Source organism: Berghia stephanieae, chromosome 4, assembly GCF_034508935.2.
Source record: "Berghia stephanieae isolate SIO BIC M18660-M18661 chromosome 4, UCSD_Bste_1.3, whole genome shotgun sequence".
Classification (NCBI taxonomy): domain Eukaryota; kingdom Metazoa; phylum Mollusca; class Gastropoda; order Nudibranchia; family Aeolidiidae; genus Berghia; species Berghia stephanieae.
Genome location: NC_088363.1, coordinates 34517159 through 34537158, shown reverse-complemented (window position 1 = coordinate 34537158; position 20000 = coordinate 34517159). Strand labels below are relative to the sequence as shown.

The following is a 20000-nucleotide window of genomic DNA, read 5'->3' as shown; positions in this document are numbered from 1 at the left end:
AATGAGTACCTGGCCGTTAACAGCCCTGTCTTTGTCCGAAAAATTGTAATATCGCATAACAGGCGTGATGTTCCGTCCTACATGTTAAATGTTGCTGTTGACCAGGGACCCCTTGTAAAGCGCTTTGAGCACATTTAGTGGATATGGCGCTATATAAAGCTCAATTTAAAAAAAATTCTTACTGCCTCAGTTTAACATTGACTGGCTCAGCTAACACTTTTAGTTTTTAGTGACAGAGATCACAATGATAGAGTCACGCCGAACCCGGGTTGTAAAGGTTTCTTAATAACAATGACAGTGAAATGTAATAATTATCGCCTCAATAATTAAACAAGAAACTATCAACGATTCAATTAGAAACGTTAAACAGACACATGTTTGATCTGATAGCATCGAAAACCTGCACTTGATTAACATTACTTTCGATAGCCTTCGCCCTTCGTTTTCATTTCTTTTCTGTCGCTTCTTTTTTCTGACATCGTACCACAATAAATAAGGGTTACATAGGTCAAAACACCTTCAAATACTCTGTCATATATATATATATATAATATATATAATATATATATATATATATATATATATATATATATCGCTACAACACCGAACCCACTCAACAGCATCTGGGGAGCAGACTCTTAGGTCATGATCAGTGGAGCCGGAGTTTAGCCCGGTTTGTATAGCGTTAAACGGACAATAGCAAATAGCTTGTTATTTTTGTGTGGATAGGACGCTAGTCTATCGCAAAGTACTTTCCACCAAATCTAACAGACTCAGCTATCCATTCACTGATGTGTGGATAGAGGCGTCAGAAAAAAAATCTCGACTACACTCGGGATTGATCACGGTCCTTTCGCGTGTGAAGCGAATACTCTACCAACTGAGCTATCAGGACCCCCCCCCCCCCCCGCCACCCTGTAGATAGGTTGATCCCATTAAGCGGTGTATTATACTATTCAAAGATTGGAAATGCCCTCTCGAGTACCACTGTTTTTCCTAAGTCCTGCCTGTTCGGGGCCGACATTTCTGTTGATCTTGTCAGATATTCTTCTGAGAAAAATGATTAGAAGGAGCTTTAGGGTATGGCACATAATACTAATGGTTCGGTGATCTGAACACTCTGTGGCTTTTGATTTTTTCGGTAATACTATAAAGACAGATGTTTTCAAGTCTTCTGGGATGTACGCTGAGCTGTACATATCATTGCACAGGTCTGTGAGTTGTTCTTCACCAACGTTTCCCAGTGCTTGTTGGGCTTCTGTTGAGATGTTGTCCACACCAATGGCTTTTCCTTTGCTCATTTGCTTCAAGGCATCTTTAACTTCAGATTTGATGATTGCTGGCCCTTGAAAGAAGTCTGTGATTGGGTTGTCTGGTCTACTGTCTTTAAAAAGGTCTTCCACATATTGTTTCCATCTTTCTATGATTTTTTCAATTTCAAACATAATATCTCCGTCTTTGCTTTTGATGCATCCGCAAGTTGCTGTTGGTTTGGACGTCACTTGTTTGATCTCTTTGAACCTGGCTTTGGTTTGATGTTTTTCTGTTAGGTCTTCTATTCTTTTACACTTTTCGTTTGCCCATTCCTCTTTTGCTATTCGACATTTCTTTCTTATTTCTTTATCAAGTTTTTCATAATCATCAGTACCTTTCTTCCGTTTTCTTTTTCTCATGAGTTCGAGAATTTCTTTTGACATCCAAGTTTGTTGGGCTTCCTTTTTACATTTTGGTAGTACTTTTTCCTGCGTGTCAGTAACTGCTGTTTTCAGACATTCCCATTTGGTCTCTATTTCTTCTTCTTTATTTCTAGGGACTTGCTCGTTTGTTTCTTCCATCAATTTCTCAAATCTGTTTTTTTACAGTAACTGCAAATTTTTCTCTGACACCGGGGAGCTGGAGAGCTGTCAGGTCAAGTTTGGGTGTAAGTTTTGTATTTTTTGGAATTTTCAGTTTACAGAAGAAATTTGCTAGGACTGGGTTATGGTCTGAACCTATATCCGCCCCTGGATAAGTTCTACATCTCTTTACACTGTTTTTGAAGCGTTTCTTTACCAGGATGTAGTCGATTTGGTTTCTTTTCACATCACCCGGGCTTTTCCATGTGTACAAGTGTCTTTTGGGGTGTTTGAAGAAGGTGGTCATAATACTGTATTGTCTCTGTTCACAGAAATTAATTAGCATTTCACCTCTCTCATTTGTTTTTCCAAGGCCAAATTTCCCGACACTAGATGTTGATTCTGGGCTTCCAACTTTTGCGTTGAAGTCTCCAATGATGAAAACAATCTCATCTGATTTTGTTTGTTTTAAAGCTTGTTCAATATCAGCATAAAATGTTTCAGCATCTTCGTCTAGTTGGTCCACGGTAGGACCAAAGCAAGTACACAACTCCAAATACACAAGATTATTTAACGATCATTGTCATCCAATCGAACACTGATCACACCTGTTGAGAGGATGAGACACTGTTGTGCCGCTTACCACCGACGAAGACAAAGAATCAACTACCCACCTGGTCTTGAAGACAACGGTTCCGTCCTGGTACAGATGCAGCAGTCTGTTTGGCACAGTGACGTCATGGAAATCGGAGGATTTCTCGTTGACGAAATGGAGATCCGGCACCCAGAACTTTGAGATGAGTTTGGAATCAAGCTCCAGCATCTCGGCGTCGATGAGGCCGCTGAAGGTCAGACGTCTGTCGTTCCAGGTCTGAATCAGATACATGTTGACGGAGAAATCCTGGGGACGGAGAAAAAGACAGAAAGGAGGAAAAATATATCGGCTTATCTCTTCTACTAGAGCTTGTACTAACACCTGTTAGGCGATATTACAATTTTTCGGACAAAGACAACGCTGTTAACGGCCAGGTACTCATTTTACACATGAGTACGGTGAGAGAATGTGAGTAAAGAGCCTTTTCCAAGGACTCAACTATGCGCCGAGCGCGAGGCTCGAACCCAGGCTCGATCGGAAAGCGAGTGTCATACCACTAGACCACATAGCCGCACATTATATAATATTATATATGTGAGTCACATTTACTCACGTTATCTTTCTCTCCATCTTATTGGCTTATTTACTCACCTCTGATTTTTAGTATCTCTTAAGTCAATGCCCGAACCTCAGTTCAACTATAGATAGTATGCACATGTCTTAGAAGCTCATAACATTGCCATCCGGAAATATAATGGTCCGACACACAAAACTATGTGTAAGCTTGAACGTTTATATTCTGGTTAATACAGTTTACTGAGAATTACTCATAAACGCGGATGGCAAAATAAAATAACAAAGTTCCTGAGTGACGTCATCTTCGTTCTATCTATAGATAGTATGCACTTGTCTTAGAAGCTCAAAATATTGCCATCCGGAAGTATAACGGATCAACACACAAATCTATGTGTAACCATCAACTTTTATAGTCTGGATAATACAGTTAAGTGAGCGTTACTCATACACGTGGATGGCAAAAAACCAATAACAAAGACCCGAGTGACGTCATCTTCGTTCTATCTGTTGGCTGTCACAACTAAACTTAAGATTGAGGTTTTGTATAGCGCAATATCCACTGTCATCGTTCTCCGGTATAAAATGAGTACATGGCCGTTAACAGCGTTGTATCCGTCGGAAAAACAAATTGTAATGTCGTCTAATAGGTGTCATGTCCCGTCCAACCTCTTAACTCACTCGACCCTAACACCGACTATATCCGTAGTTTACCCGTGTTACTTTTTACCCCATGTCTATTTATTACATTTTTCTGAGTCTGTAATTTATAGGCGTAGTATCAAAGCTAATGTTTTATAAATTTTTACATGTTAATGGTAGTTGAATAAAACTATCTATGCACATGCTCAGTTTTAATACACTACTTTCTAAATTTGAAAAGTAGGAAAACTGTCTAGGATTGAGTGAGTTAAGTGTTGCTGTTAGTCAGGGACCCCTTGTAAAGCGCTTTGAGAACTTTTAATGGACATTGCTCTATATTACAGCTCAATTAAAAAAATTAATATTAAAGTTAGGCTGATTTTTTTGTGATGTTTCGTTTTTCTTGTTGTTTTGTTTCTTGTTTTGCATGGCAGTGTTTCACACACACTTTTTCACACATGTAAACAACATGGCATGGAGTTCAATGATACGATAATTGTCGATATGATCACGATATGTGATATCATTGATATGATATAAAACAGACAATGATAATTTGTTATTTTCCCCCAAAAGGGCAATTTCCTAACCACCCTTGATTGAAGAGCAATTTTATTAATATTATAATATTCACAATGCGATGCAATCGTTTCGTTATCCATCCCAACATCTGCTTCTCTTTACATCGATATAGATAGAACGAAGATGACGTCACTCACGTCTTTGTTATTGTTTTTTTGCCATCCGCGTTTATGAGTAATGCTCACTGAACTTTATTAACCTGACTATGAACGTTCATGGATACACGCAGTTTTGTGTGTTGGTCCGTTATACTTCCGGATGGCAATGTTATGAGCTTCTCAGCCAAGCGCATACTATCTAAGATAGAACGAAGATAACGTCACACAGGCATTTGTTATTGTTTTTGTGAGTAATTCTCACTAAACTGTATTAGGACTTACCCACACCGAAGGCTGACTCAGACGACTACTGAATCCAATTTGGGCTCACCCACACCGGAGATTGACTCCGACGACCCGACACTGCCGTCCTCTGTCGTCTTCCGGATAAAGACGTCGGGCACGGACATTAAACTAAGAATAAAGAGAAGAGCCGCTTGACCTACCCATACCAAGAACCCGACGTCACCTGCCGTTTTTTTTTCCGAGCTTGGTATGGGTAGGTCAAGCGGCTCTTCTCTTTATTCTTAGTTTTTTGTCCGTGCCCGACGTCTTTATACACAAAACCGCTCAAACAAGTCACGGAAATGGCACCAAAAACCTCACGCCTTAAATCAAGGAAACCTTTTTATGGCTCAAAATTAGAAGATTTCGATATCGCCGAGACCTGGAGAAAGGAATGGACTGACTGCCCGCCAAAGGGTAGCGCAATAATCAACGACCCCTCTATCCAACCACTGCCGGGATTCCACGAGCTGACAAGAAAGCACTGGGTACATGCAAACAGGATCAGATCCCGACACGGCAGGACAGCGACAAACCTGTACCGCTGGGGCTGCCGAGATTCGCCCAAGTGCACAGCATGTGGTGGTGCCAAACAAGATATGGACCACTTGGTCCTGCACTGCCCGTCCACAGCCGTGCCAGGGGGCTATGATACCGTCCATCAAGGAGGACAAAAATACCTGGACTGGAGTGAAACGGTTCACTTGGAGGTGTAACAATAAGAAACTACTACTACTACTAATGGAAAACTCACAACATGAATTAAGATCGTATAAATGGAAATCTCACAACATGAATTAATATCGTATAAATGGAAAACTCACCACATGAATTAAAATCATATAAATGGAAAATGCACAAATTGAATTAACCCTCTCCTTACCACCCATAGGAAAATCGTCACATTCGTTACGATGTAACCGACAATTTCCTCATTCTGATTTTTCTTGTACATCACGAAATTTAAAGAAATTCTTTGATTGCAGCTATAAATACTAAACACTGTGTTGTAGAGCTCACTTGTTACTTTTTGTTTGAGTAAGAAAAGTCTATTTTTTTTAGCTGGTTGGGTATGAATTTTCAGGGGGAATTCTAAAAATAGCTGGCAAGGAGAGTTAAGATCGTATAAATGGGAAACTTACCATATGCTGTTCGTTGACAGAGTTGATCCCGTTAACGTGGACAGACACGTTGACTGTCGTGGCCGTGTCTGGATAAAGGGAGAGAAATAGTCATTAGTTTGATCTATTTCAATACAATAGATTTACACTTTACAGTCCATAATATCGTTAAAAATATGCTACATTGAGTGCGGCTATGTGGTCTAGTGGTATGACACTCGCTTTCGGATCGTAAGGTCCTGGGTTCGAGCAACGCTCGGCGCATAGTTGAATTCTTGGTAAAGGCTCTTTCCTCACATTCTCTCACCGAACTCAGATGTAAAAGCAATCTTTCGGACACTTTAGAATAACCAGACTAACTGGAAGTTTCAAGACGCTCAGGGTATTTTTCTGTACGGCGTAGTTTAACACTCGCTTTCAGATCAAAAGGTCCAAGGATCGAGTCCCGCTTTGAGCGACGCATAGTAGATTCTTGGAAATGCGTTTTTACTCACATTCTCTCACCGTACTCAAGCGTAAAGCCAGTACGTTGCTGTTAACAGCGTTGTCTATGTCCGAACAAATTGTAAAATCATCCTAGCAAGCGCAATGTCTCGTCCTCTGGGGCCGCGTAGCTCAGCTGTAATGGTCTTTGCTTCGTACCCGAAAGGTACCGAGTTCGATCACCCGCCGCTGCACTGTACAACCTTGAGCAAGTCACCTCTCCCTAGCTCAGTCTGCGGTGCCATGCTGCACTGCGGCTGAAGCCAGGTTTATTCCAGTCTTCCCTTGGAATAGACCCCTAGAGACACATTTCCCCCGAGAGATGAATAAAGGGAATTCTATTTATAAATAGTTTTTTTCATGTTTAGTTTGCTTTTGGCCAGGGATTCCTTGTAAAGCTCTTTAAGCCCGTTTAGTGGATGTTGCGCTATATAAAAGGTGAAGTATTTTTCTCTATGAGACGAACAAGAGCAGTATTTTCCTCTTTAATTCACTAAATCTAATATCACATAAAAAGAAACGTTTATTCTGTCAAGCAGGATGTCGGATGGACTTCAAATGTTGCATGTAGAAGAAACGAAATTGGATTCAATAGTCTGATGTCACGTCCCCAGCAACGGCGGCCATCGTGTTTCTAAACAAAGAAAATCTGTACTATAACTTATTCTTCTTGCTGGCTAGAACTGTTCATATGTCTTGCGATAAGAATGTGTAGAAATCGGAACATGATCAGATTTATAATGTTTTTTTTTCTCCTCTGAATACGCTTTTATGCTCGACGGAGAAATATTTCATAAGGGCGTCCGCCATTGTTCCGATAGTTTAGAGCCAGTTACTAAGTTACCATGCGTCATTACGAGGGAAGTGACGTTACGACTGTTGAAGCGTATTGACGTCACTCAGTTCTTTGTTGTTATTATTTATAACCACCCATTTTAATGAGTAATTCTCACTAAATTATATCAATCAGACTATACACGTTTAATGTTACACAAAACTACGATGTTGGTACGTTATATCGTCTTGCGGCAATTGTTAGTATTTTAGCTTAACGCATAGCATCAATAGATTATGATCTTTCTTACATTTTGAACAATGTTTATTGAGGAACTATTCATTAAAATGGCTGGCTAAAAACAATATCAAAGAGCTGAGTGACGCCAACGTCGTTCTATTTATAAAATCCTCTGATTGCATCCATACATTTTCTACTCATCATTTGATTCAACATGGAATAACAATCGATGCCAGTCCATTTGGGCCTTCAGTTTATTCATCCACGACCGGACGAATATTTTAAAAAAAACTGGAGGCGAAGTGACAACTCGTGTAAACTGAACGTGTAAACAAAGAACTTAACTGATGTTTGTTAACTTTTCTGTTTGTCCGGCCTTGGAAAAATTAATTGAACGTTGTCCGAAATGGGCCATAACCACCATGTTTTATTTGACGCATTGGGATCCATTTCCAAGCCACAATCATTCTCTGAGATGTAGAGCCTCAGGGTATAATACTACTAATTTGGTTGGAATTTTTATCATTTGTTTCCCATCGTCCCAAAACGGTATTATGTCGGGAAGAATCAGATGCTAAAAAGCTGAATTAAAGATAAACTGATCAAAAATTTGAATTATTGCTATTCAGAATTCTAAAATATGATATTCATTCTCTTCAATAAAACATACAAGCTCATTGCAAGTCGGATATTTCTGGCAATAAATTCAAATTTCAGCATCTTAATCATTCCGACACAATACCGTTTTGAGGCGAGGGGTCACATTTATTTCTGAAATTGAACGAGTTGTAAAATATTATATTCTCGACGGAAGTGGAAATAGAAATGGGCTTCTGATCTTCAAACCACTGCACATGAGGAATCACGCAAAAGGCTCGCAGCTCTGTGCTGTGTTTACCCAGACGATGTGAATATTTTTAAAAAACTATGAAAAATTGGTTGTTTTCAGATAACCTCTATCTATTAGCTTTCCATTAGTTGTAGGCATTTCTATCGATAGTCTGGAGGCTTGAGAGTTTGATCTGTCTTCTGTGCATTTGAGTTAATAATAAATGGATATGTGACCAATCAGGGACATTCTTAACCATTCGGATGACTGACCTGGCGGGGCGTGGTTAGGTTCCTTTCCACGAGGTTTCTATTTGACATGGACTCTCAAACCAACTCGTACTACTTCGCCTTCACTCTCTCCTTACCAGCTATTTTTAGAATTTCCCCCGAAAATTCACACCCACCAACACAAAAATAGACTTTTCTTACTCAAACAAAAAAGTAACAATAAATGAGTTCTACAACACAGTGTTTAGTATTTATAGATGTAATCAAAGCATTTCTCGAAATTTTGTGACGTACAAGAGAAATCAGAATGAGAATATTGTTCGTTGCATCGTAACGAATGTGACGATTTCTTTCGTTGGTAAGGAGAGGGTTAAGGTAACACCTTCATGGTCATTTTACAGACCACCAGTAGTAGCCAAATTACCCCCCCCCCCCCCCCCCCCCAAAAAAAAAGCAACAACAAAACAAAAAACAGAAAGCAAACAAACAAACAAACAGAAAAACAAAAACAAAAACAAAAACAAAACAACCCCCCCCCCCCAAAAAAAAAAAACAAAAAAAAAAAAACAAAAAAAAAAAAAACAATACAAAACAAACAAAACGAAAACAAAGGACGAAAAATAATTTTAAAAAAAAATCCAACTCAAAAAGTTTTATGTATGTAGACTTAGATCAAAAGGGAGAGAAAGATAACGTGAGTAAATGTGACTCAAATAATATTATAAGGGGACACCCCCCCCCCCTCAAACAAACGACGTTTCGGCCTAAGGCCTTCTGGCTGCTTTGGTCTTCTAAAGGCCGAAACGTCGTTTGTTTTTGTTTTGTTCCCTTATAATATTATATTATGAGTCACATAAATTCACTCCCTTCAACTTTCTCTCCATTTTATTGTCTCAGTTAACTCACTCAACCCGAACACCGACTATATGCGTAGTTTACCAGAGTTACTTTTGCCCCATGCCTATCGCGCGGCTATGTGGTTTTGTGGTATGACACTCACTTTCGGATCGGAAGGTCCTGGGTTCGCGCGTCGTGCTCGGCGCATAGCTGAGTCCTTGGAAAAGGCTCTTTACTCACTTCCTCTCACCGTACTCAGGTGTAAAATGAGTACCTGGCCGTTAACAGCGTTGTCTTTGTCCGAAAAAATTGTAATATCGCCTAACAAGCGGAATGTCCCGTCCTACATGTTAAATGTTGCTGTTGACCAGGGACCCCCCTGTAAAGCGTTTTGAGCACATTTAGTGGATATTGCGCTCTATAAAGCTCAATTTAATTAATTTATTACATTTTTTTGAGACAAATTATAGGCGTAGTATCAAAGCTAATGTTTTTAGTTTTTGCATGTTACTGGTAGTTGAATACAACTACTACGTACATTCTCATTTTTAATACTTTTTTTTTTCCAATTATGAAAAGTAGCAAAAATATCTAGGATTGAGTGAGTTAAGCACCTCTAGTTTTTAGTTTGAGACCTATAGATAGAAAGAAGATGACGTCACTCAAGCCTTTGTTAATGTATTTTGCCATCCGCGTTTGTGAGTGATTCTCACTAAACTGTGTTAACCAGACTATAGACGTTCCTGGATACACACAGTTTTGTGTGTTGGTCCGTTATACTTCCGGATGGCAATGTTGTGAGCTTCTTTGCCAGGCGCATAATATCTATAGATAGTATGCACTTGGGTAAGAAGCTCATAACATGAACGTTTATAGTCGGGATAATACAGTTCAGTGAGCATTACTCATAAACGCGGATGGCAAAAAACATTAACACAGACCTGAGTGACGTCATCTTCGACCTATTTATAGCAAACAATAATATTCTGCTTACCTTCCTCAAACGTTGGAGTCACAGCACTGTCATATTCTTCCAGCAAAGCGTTCACAAACATTGTTCTGGACGTGAAAAATGAAAATAATAATAATAATAATAATAATAATAATAATAATAATAATAATAATAATAATAATAATAATAATAATAATAAATTTTTACTGTCCTCAAAAAAGTGGCAATTTGTCATTTGGTTACACATTTATAACAATACAATATAGACATAGACGGTGGCCTTCGTAACGTTAAGGCCTGACACTGACCAAAAAATGACGTGAAAATGCCAGTCTTTCGCCACAAAAGAAAACAAATCGTGAGTTGTATTCAATAGTTCAACCAATGAAATAACTTGTTTCCATGAGCACTACTCATGACAACTCACTAGGCGGTGCAAAAACCAAATAATGACGTCAAATTTTAGTGTCAGGCATAACGATGGCTACGCATAGACACACTCACACAGATGCACACCAGTAACTTCGTAGTCGGGTAAAATAAGGATAACCCATCGAAGTGAAGAGAAGTTGTGCGGCTATGTGGTCTAGTGGTATGACTATCGCATTCGGATCGGAAGGTCCTGGGTTCGAGCCTAGGTTCGGCACTTAGTTATTGAGTCCTTAGAAAAGGCTCTTTACTCATGTTCTCTCACTGTACTAGGTGTAAAATGATTACCTGGCCGTTACCAGTGGTGTCTATGTCGGGAAAAAAGTAATATAGCATAACAGGCGTCATGTCCCGTCCTCCATGTTAAATATATCCGGAAGTATAGCGGACCAACACACAAAACTGTGTGTAACCTTAAATTTTATAATCTGGTTCATATAATTTAGTGAGAATTGCTCATCAACGCGGATGGCAAAAACAATACAAAGACCTGAGTGACGTCAATTCGTTCTATCTATAGCCTGACAACTCACTAGGCGGTGCAAAAACCAAATAATGACGTCAAAAAACCATTCTTTTGGGTTTCAGTGTCACTTAACAATGGCTACGGCCTAACACTAGACCCTCTTGGACTGGCAGTTTGACGGCACATTTTAGGTTTGTTTAGAGCCTAGTGAGTTGCCGTTAGTAGAGCTCAAGGAAACAAGTTGTTTCATTGGTTGAACTATTGAATACAACTCACGATTTGTTTTCTTTTGTGGCAAAAGACTGGCATTTTGACGTCATTTTTTGGTCGGTATCATGATCAGCGTGGCCTTCGTAAAGTTATGGCCTTATAATGACCAAAAAATAACGTCAAAATGCAGTCTGTTGCCACAAAAGAAAACAAATCGTGAGTTGTATTCAATAGTTCAACCAATGGGATCACTTGTTAACAATGGCTACGCTGACACTGACCAATAAGTTAATGACGTCAAAAGGCAAGTCTTATAGTTTGACGTAATTTTTTAGTTTTGTGCAGCGTCTAGTGAGTTGTCGTTAGTAGTGCTCAAGGAAACAAATGATTCCATTGGTTAGCCGATTGAATACAACTCACGACTTGCTTTCTTTTGTGGCCAGAGACTTGTCTTTTGACGTCATTTTTGGTCAGTGTCAGGCTATAAGTTAAAAGATGGCTACGTTATAACCGAGCTGACAAAAGCTGTGTGCTCTATAGATAGTATGCACTTGGCTAAGAAGCTCACAACATTGCCATCCGGAATTATAACGGACCAAAACAAAAAACGATGTGTAACCATGAAGGTTTATAGATAGTTCGAAGATGACTTCACTCAGGTCTTTGTTATTGGATTTTGCCATCCGCGTTTATGAGTAATGCTCACTGAACTGCTTTAACCCGACTAAAAACGTTCATGGACACACACATTTTTGTGTGTTGGTCCGTTATACTTCCGGATGGCAACGTTATGAGCTTCTTAGCCAAGCGCATACTATCTATAGTCTGGTTAATAAAGTTAGTGAGAATTATTCATAAACATCGATGGCTAAAAAAAAAAAAAACAATAACAAAGACCTGAGTGACATCAACTTCGTTCTATCTCTACGTGAATTCATTGATCAATCTTTTCGATGAGTTACATGAAGCATGGAGTGCCGAAAGCTCAGGTGATAGAGTACTCCCTTCACACGCTAAGGAACAGAGATCGATCCGGGGTAAGATCGAATTTTTTCCTGACCCCCTCACCCTGTCCACCCAGCAATGAATTGGGATCTGGCTTTGTTTGATATGTCGGAAAGTGTTTTGCTATAGACTAGCGTTCTACACAAGTGTGGCAAGCAATTTCTCTTGTCAGATTCACGATAAACTCCTGCTCTATGGGCCTAATGGCTCTGAAGGACTACATAATCTTTTTTTAAAGGTTTCTGTAGCGTTCAAATGACAGTAAAACTTGCTTGCTACACTACAGATGGGACGAGTCGTTAGTCTATCAAAAACAACTTTCAGTTCTAACATGAGATCCATTATCCAATCAAAATGTGGTGGAAAGAGAGGCCAGAATAAAAAAAAAACAACAACAAAAAAACAAAAAAAAACAAAACAAAAGAAGGCGAAGAAGAAGAAGAAGAAGAAGAAGAAGAAGAAGAAGAAGAAGAAGAAGAAGAAGAAGAAGAAGAAGAAGAAGAAGAAGAACAACAACAACAACACCACCACCACCACCACCACCAACAACAACAACAACAATAAAAAAAAAAGAAAATAAAAAACCAAAAGAAACCCAGACTATAAGTAATCCTCCGTCTCAAAACGGTATTATGTCGGGATGATTCAGACCCCAAAAAGTGAATTTAGAATGATGAGAAATTGGACCTTAGAAGTTTTTTCAAAGCAATAAATTAAATAGTATTTATACTCCAGCATGACGTAGAGAAAGTAAACCCAAGTTTTATATTTGTGGCAATGAATTCTATTTCCCTGACCGACTGGATCCCGACATAATACCGATTTGACACGTTGGGGAACAAATACATGACTGAAACCAACACGGGCTTGACTCAAATTTTATAATTTGTTTGTTGATTTCACATACTAAGCTAAGTGGTATATGTCAATTTAATGATATATCAGTTATAATGTTATGTTGTATATCTTGTAAAAAAAAAATTACAAACAAAAAAACAAAAACAAAAAAAAAAAACAACTGAAACGAACCCGTGGTTTTAGTATAAATCATGATTTTATCACGAACAAACAGTGTGTAAAGTTGAGCTTTAATACAACGCAACATCCACTAAACGTGCTTAAAGCGCTTTACAAAGGGTCCCTGGACAACAGCAACACTTAACATAATGTAGGACCGGACATGACACCTGTTAGGCGATATTACTTTTTTTCGGACAGAGACAACACTTTTAACGGCCAGGTACTCATTTTACACATGAGTACGGTGAGAGAATATGAGTAAAGAGGTTTGACCCGGAACTGAACCATGCGCCTAGCGAGTCTCCAACCCAGGACCTTCAGGACCGAAAGCGAGTGTCATACCACAAGACCACATAGCCGCACATATCCCATATATGAATTATAATGTTATCTTATATATCTTAGATGTGTTTTTATGAACAAAAAACAAAATATAACTGGAACGGTTGAGTGATTGTAGGATAAATCTTGATGTTATCAAGTACGATAGCATGTTTAAATCATTCATTACTATCCACTGTGTTAATATATGTGACCCTTCGCTTAAATATGGTATTAATTCAGGACGGTTAAGATCTTGAAAATTGACTGTATAGCCAGAAATACCAGAGTTGTGTTGAGTTTGTATGTTTTATTGAGGAGAATGGATAGCATATTCTAGGGTCCTAACATTTAATTCGGCTTTTAAGCATATGGTTCGTACCGACATAATACCGTTTTGAGACGATGGGTCAAGTATGTGAGGCTGGCTGAGAAAACCCGGGAAGATACGGCAAGCTTCGATTTGAGATATGAGCCAAAATCGATTATAAATTGTTTCCCATAGCAACAAATTTTATTCAGAAAAAAAATCATAACTTGGGTTCTAATAGACGTAGAAAGAAAATTGAAAGTGGTAAATGATCAAAAAGATGTGGTCTATAAATCACTGCACACATAACTTAATTTATGAAATGTGCGCATCTTTCCGGGTTTTCTCAGGTAGCCACACCATTTCCCCCTGATATGATTGGATGTGCTTACCATATACGAGGGCTCTTTCATAATTAACCGAAAAATGCCTGTAAAATCCGCGTTTTTTATGCTATCAACAAAATTCTTGCACGTGTTCATACCTTGACTCGTCCTTCATTTCTCTACGTAACAGCCAAGTCTGTCGACACACTTCTGTCAACGCCGCACCATGGAATAGATACCCTCTCGGAAGAAATTTCCGTCAAGGTTTTGTAGCCATTTCCGCACATGGTCAACAAGCTCTTCATCGACATCAAAGCGCTTTCCTGCCAGCTCACGTTTCAGTGGCCTAAAGAGGTGATAATCAGATGGTGCGAGGTCTGGACTGTGTGGTGGGTGTGGCAAAATCTCCCATCCATATTTCTCTAGCCAACCTTGCGTCACTCGTGCTGTGTGGGGTATAGCGTTGTCGTGTTTCAAAATGACCCCGTTGGTCAACTGCCCTGGGCGCTTTCTGCGAATGGCCTCCCTAAGCTTGTCAAGAGTTTGGCAGTACCTTGCAGCATTGATTGTTTCTCCAGGTTGTAAGGTTTCGAACAGAATAACACCACGACTGTCCCAGAAAACAGTTCCCATCATTTTCTTTGCTGACCGCATGACTTTGAATTTCTTCGCGACAGGTGAGGATGGATGTTTCCATGTCATCGAATCTTGCTTTGTTTCTGGGGTGCAATGGTGCAACCAAGTCTCATCACCGGTGACTATGCTGTCAAGAAAAGTCACATCGTACCATAGAAAGTCTCCGCCGGCGTTGGCAGTATGCCCGTGAACCCTGCGTGAGCTCTTGCTTCTTCTCAAAAGTTGCCTGCAGATGTCCAATCTTTGTTCTTTATGATTGTCTGTCAATTGCTTAGGAACCCATCTTGCGCTGACTTTTCTGTAGCCAAGTTCATCAAATACAATTCTATGGGCAGAAGTTTCCGAAATTTCAAGACTGCTTGCGATTTCATGAAGTTTCAACCTCCTGTCTTGACGAATAAGCTCATCAACTCGCTTCACATTGTCTTCTGACGTCGCAGTTATCGAACGCCCTCTCCCTTCCCTGTCTGTCAAGTCGGAATGGCCGGCTTCAAACAAATTACACCAGTGATAGACTTGTGTACGGCTTATAATATGCTCACCATATACACTCTGAAGTTCTTTATGAATTTCGGTAAGATTCAGACTTTTGGCGTTCAAAAAACGTATGACAGCTCTGATTTCTTCCTTTGACCAAGTTTCAAGGTGGGCCGCCATCTTTAAAATCGTCTTGAAATATCATGTCGTTTACAGAATTAAAAAATCTCCACTGGTTGCTGAGCAATGGGCATTTTTCGGTTATTTCTGAAAGAGCCCTAGTATTACGTGAATTCATGACTAATTCTTACTTCGGATTCATTTGTCACCACCCGGCTCATTCCAACGTGTACATATATACAGGTCTGAAATCCGAATCCGATTATGGGCCTAGTTTAACGTTGTTGTAATGGATAATGCTTTGCGTCATTTTTTTTTATTTCCATTATAACAATGAGCTCGTAAGGAATTGGGTCATCAGACCTGCAAATAAGTGTACGTCAGTTCTTGACGACACAATACTGGATTGACACTGTGGGTTACATATAATAGGCTTTTATTGAAGCAGAGAAATGACAAGTAATGTCAGGAAGAAATAACAAACCAAAAGGTGAGAATGGGAAATATTTGCTTTCAACGTTTCCACTTTATTTATTGTTTTGCTGATGAAGGGTTCGTTACCGAAACGTGCATTTTATGAACTGTCACCTTTTCATTAGTATATTATTTTCACGACCCCAGGCTTCAGGCAGCCCCCCCCCCCCCCCCCCCTGTAATTTTCCTGACAAAATAACCCATTTTTACGGAGGGCAGACATTTAGCTTCTAAAAGGACATTTAAGCTACGGACAACATTGAATTCTCTTAGGTAAAATATTGACGTCGACATTTTGAAGGTCCGATAACCTAAACTGTTATGGGCTTATTGTAAAATGTAAATACTCTCAAATTCAGAAAAGTTGATAATAACAGAAAATGAAGTGAGTAGAAAAGTGCCAGAAGACAAAAGAGAATATTTTTTTTCGCGGCGATGGGGGCTCGAGCCCACGACCTTATTGATACGAACACTCCGCCTGGTCGTGAGAGGAACGCCTTGCAGTCGACGCCAACCACCACTGAGTCGACTGCATAGCGTCCCTCTCACGGCTAGGCGGAGTTGACGTATCAGTAAGTTCGTGGGTTCGAGCCCCCCCCCCCCCCCCCATCGCCGCGAAAAAATACCATAATTTTATTCTCTATTGTCTTCTGGCACTTTCCTACTCACTTCATTTTCTGTTATAATATATTCTCAAACCAATGCAAGTTTTTGTCCATTACAAAATTGCTAAATCAAGCCCATAGTTGAGTTTGATTATCAGACCTGTAATAATGAATTGACGTCGGGTAAAACCAGACAACACATTCTATGAAATTTGGCTTTGAAAATGACTCTCACTAAACTTTGTAAAATAAATATTGAAATAGTTTTATCGAAAGGAAAGGAAAAACAGACATCCTTCTGCAAGTGAAATGACATAGATTTCATAAATTGATTCATTTCAATTTTTTAAAAAAGACATCATAGGTTTATGAAAAAGGAGAGATAACACTGAAAAACGAAAAGAAAAGGAAAGCGTTGAGGGAAAACAATGTAAGGAAAACAAAAATCAAATCTATTGTCATTGATGTGATCCTTGGAATACACCAATAACTTAAAATTATGATATCATTGTTGTTAGTCCCCTAAAGAAGGTCAAGGACCGAAACGTTGTTTTTTGGTGTCGTCTCCCTTTTATATGAGTCACATTTATTACTCACTTTATTTTTCTCTCCATTTTATTTGCTCACTTAGTCACCTTGCTCTAGCTTTTGCCTTTTTGAAATTCTTTTTTTTTTTTTGTCATAAACACATGATCAGATGAAAGGGGTGTCTAAGCACGCTATTGATAGTATGCGCTTCGCTAAGAAGCTCACAACATTGCCATCCGGAAGTATAACGGACAAACACACAAAACTATGTGTGATCATGAACATTTATAGTCTGATTAATACAGTTTAGTGACAATTACTCACAAACACGGATGGCAAAAAACAATAACAAAGGCCTGAGTGACGTCATCTTCGTTCTATCTATATGCCATTGTAAAAGTTAATTAGTTGGAGAGTATTTCCATTACAACTATGAGGCCATACTAATATGGGTTATCTGACCTGTAAATACGTGCACGTCGATTGTGTACCTCAATGAGATGCACGTCAGCTTTTTAAAAATCTATTTTATACAGGGAGATCACCAAAAACGAGGGGAAGTAATGCACCCCTAAAAAGGAATAAGGGAAGAGTAGAAATAGACAAGACTCAATCAAGGGCATGATTGCCTTACTCTGAAAAAACAACACATATTTGAAATTATGGTGAGAAAACTCCTCCTCCTTTAAATATATCAAACGATTAAAATGATCCTCATCTTGTCAAAATCTCTCAAGCCTTTGAATTTATTGAAAACTTCGTGAAGTCCCAGTTTTGAGAGATTTTGCCAAGACTGGGGTCATTTTAATCAATGGATATTTGAAGGACGAGATTTCTGACCAAAATTTGAAATACATGGTTGATTTTTTTTCTGAGTATTACAGAATCTGGAGACATACAAGGAAATGGAAGACATAAAAGGCAGGATTTGTTGCTTGGGTGTGGAAAGACATTAAAGCTCAAAGAGGAACTTTCCCAATTTGACTCTTGACAACACAAAAGCTTGGATCTGAAGCACATTTATTGTCGAATAGTTATAACCAGTTAACTTTCGTACTCTGAAAAAAAAACACCTATTTAAAAATTTGGCCAGAAAACTCGTCCTTCAAATATCGATCGCTTTAAATGACAATCATCTTGGGAAGAACTCTCAAACACTTGGGATCAAGGAAGACTTCAGGAGATCCCAGGTTTGAGAGTTTTTTTCCAAGGTGAGGGTCATTATAATCGATCGATATTTGATGGACTAGTTTTCTGGCCAAACTTTTAAATACGCACAGCAGTTAACTAGTTAAAAATAACAAAAAAAAAAAAAAATGACCCCAAAACAAAACAAAACAAAAAAAAACAACAACAAAAAAACAAAAAAAACAAAACAAAAAACAAACAAAGACGCAAATAATTTAACTCTATGAAGAAAAATAAAACAGCTTTATTTCAACGATAAAAGCTTTCTTATATGACATTGTTACTTAGGCTACTGATTTTTTAATGTAAAAATCCAACAATATTACTTAATAAATAACCCCTTTAAAATCACTACATCCCTTACTCAACAATAACATTCTCATATAAGACATTGCGACTACAACTAAATAGATAGCCCCGTTGGGATCACTATATTTATCCCTAACTCAACAGTAAAACTCTATGCGACGCTGCACAGCGGTTGACGCCTGGGTTATTCCAGTCTCCTCGTGCTAATGTTTATGTTTTTATGTTTTTAGGGGTTTTAGGGCGCTTGCAACACATTAAGGTCACATCAGCGCCAGTAAAAAGGAAGAAAATGGGATAGTAAAAAGTTCTAGAATTACAATTAAAGAATCCAAGAATAAGCAGACAAAAGGGAATTGGTTCAAATAGGGAACAGATGTAGATTCCAAGAGCACACTATCAGTGTACTTAGTTGGAGATCACCTAAAAGTCTCATCCAGACACAAGCACAGGTCCCTACTAAGAGGAATACACTGAAATGTTTACAAACCATATAATACATAAACAAAACATAATACAGTACATAACAGAGAGATAATTTACAAGGAAAAAATATCATCTCCCAAAACTAACTATACATTTGACTGTTTCCCTCCCAGCAAGGGTATCCGGCCAGGGTCAGGACAAAACCAAGCAATCTCATTCCAAGACAAAGACAGAAAGCATGTTGGAAAACAGATACAGGGGGACAGAAGACACAGTAAGTACCTCCCTGCCCGCTATGGGAGGTAAGGAACCCCACCCAACCTCGTGCTAAGGAAAATAACCTACATATTCCCTCACCTAACCCAAAGAAAAAATAAAACCTAGTACCATTAACTAGCCCTAATAGGAGAAAAACAAACACCCTAGGACCTTTATTAAGAATTATAACTAACCCTAATAGGAAAAAAAATCCTCCGACCTTGAGCTAACTCTAATAGAAAAAATTATAATCCTGGACTGTTTTGCACTACCTCAATACTTCAAAAAAAAAAAACCCCCAACAAAATGGCTGCCGAGAACCAAAGCAATGGTCATAATATTATTAGGAAATTTTAACCTTTCACCAATCTATCAAGGTTTGTTCTAGAGTTTTTAAAATGCTACTTTATATAAATAAATATATATATATATATATATATATATATATATATATATATATATATATATATATATATATATATATATATATATATATATATATATATATTGACAAAATGAATAAATAAACGCCTGACAAAATATCCACGGTGAAAATACAAATTAAAAGAAATGATAGACCGCGTAGCTTTCGGAAGGCCTCCGAATTAAAGAATTAGAAACAACAATAAAATATGGTTTCACAATAAGCACGGATGAAGGGGGAAACATAGGGTGGTACGACGTGGGGGGGGGGGGTGATTGCATTGGAAATAAAGCGTTTTGAGAGAGAGAGAGAGAGAGAGAGAGAGAGAGAGAGAGAGAGAGAGAGAGAGGGGGGGGGGTGACATTGTAGAAAAATGAATTGCTTTACCCGTTGG

At 38.7% G+C, this 20000-nt stretch overlaps 1 protein-coding gene across 2 annotated transcripts in view; it reads right to left on the bottom strand.

Annotated features, from left to right (window-relative positions):
• Nucleotides 1-20000, bottom strand: part of LOC144970468 (glycine receptor subunit alpha-2-like) — a 256826-nt gene that overhangs the window by 44777 nt on the left and 192049 nt on the right. For both annotated transcript variants that reach the window (XR_013644965.1, XM_078910149.1), the window contains exons 4-6: nt 10120-10184; nt 5753-5820; nt 2510-2736 (exon numbers count right to left, since the gene is read on the bottom strand). Coding sequence is in view for 1 of the 2 variants with exons in the window: in XM_078910149.1 (XP_078766275.1) it covers nt 2510-2736; nt 5753-5820; nt 10120-10184 (360 nt within the window). In the remaining variant the exon portion in view is untranslated. The remainder of the gene's footprint in view (nt 1-2509; nt 2737-5752; nt 5821-10119; nt 10185-20000) is intronic.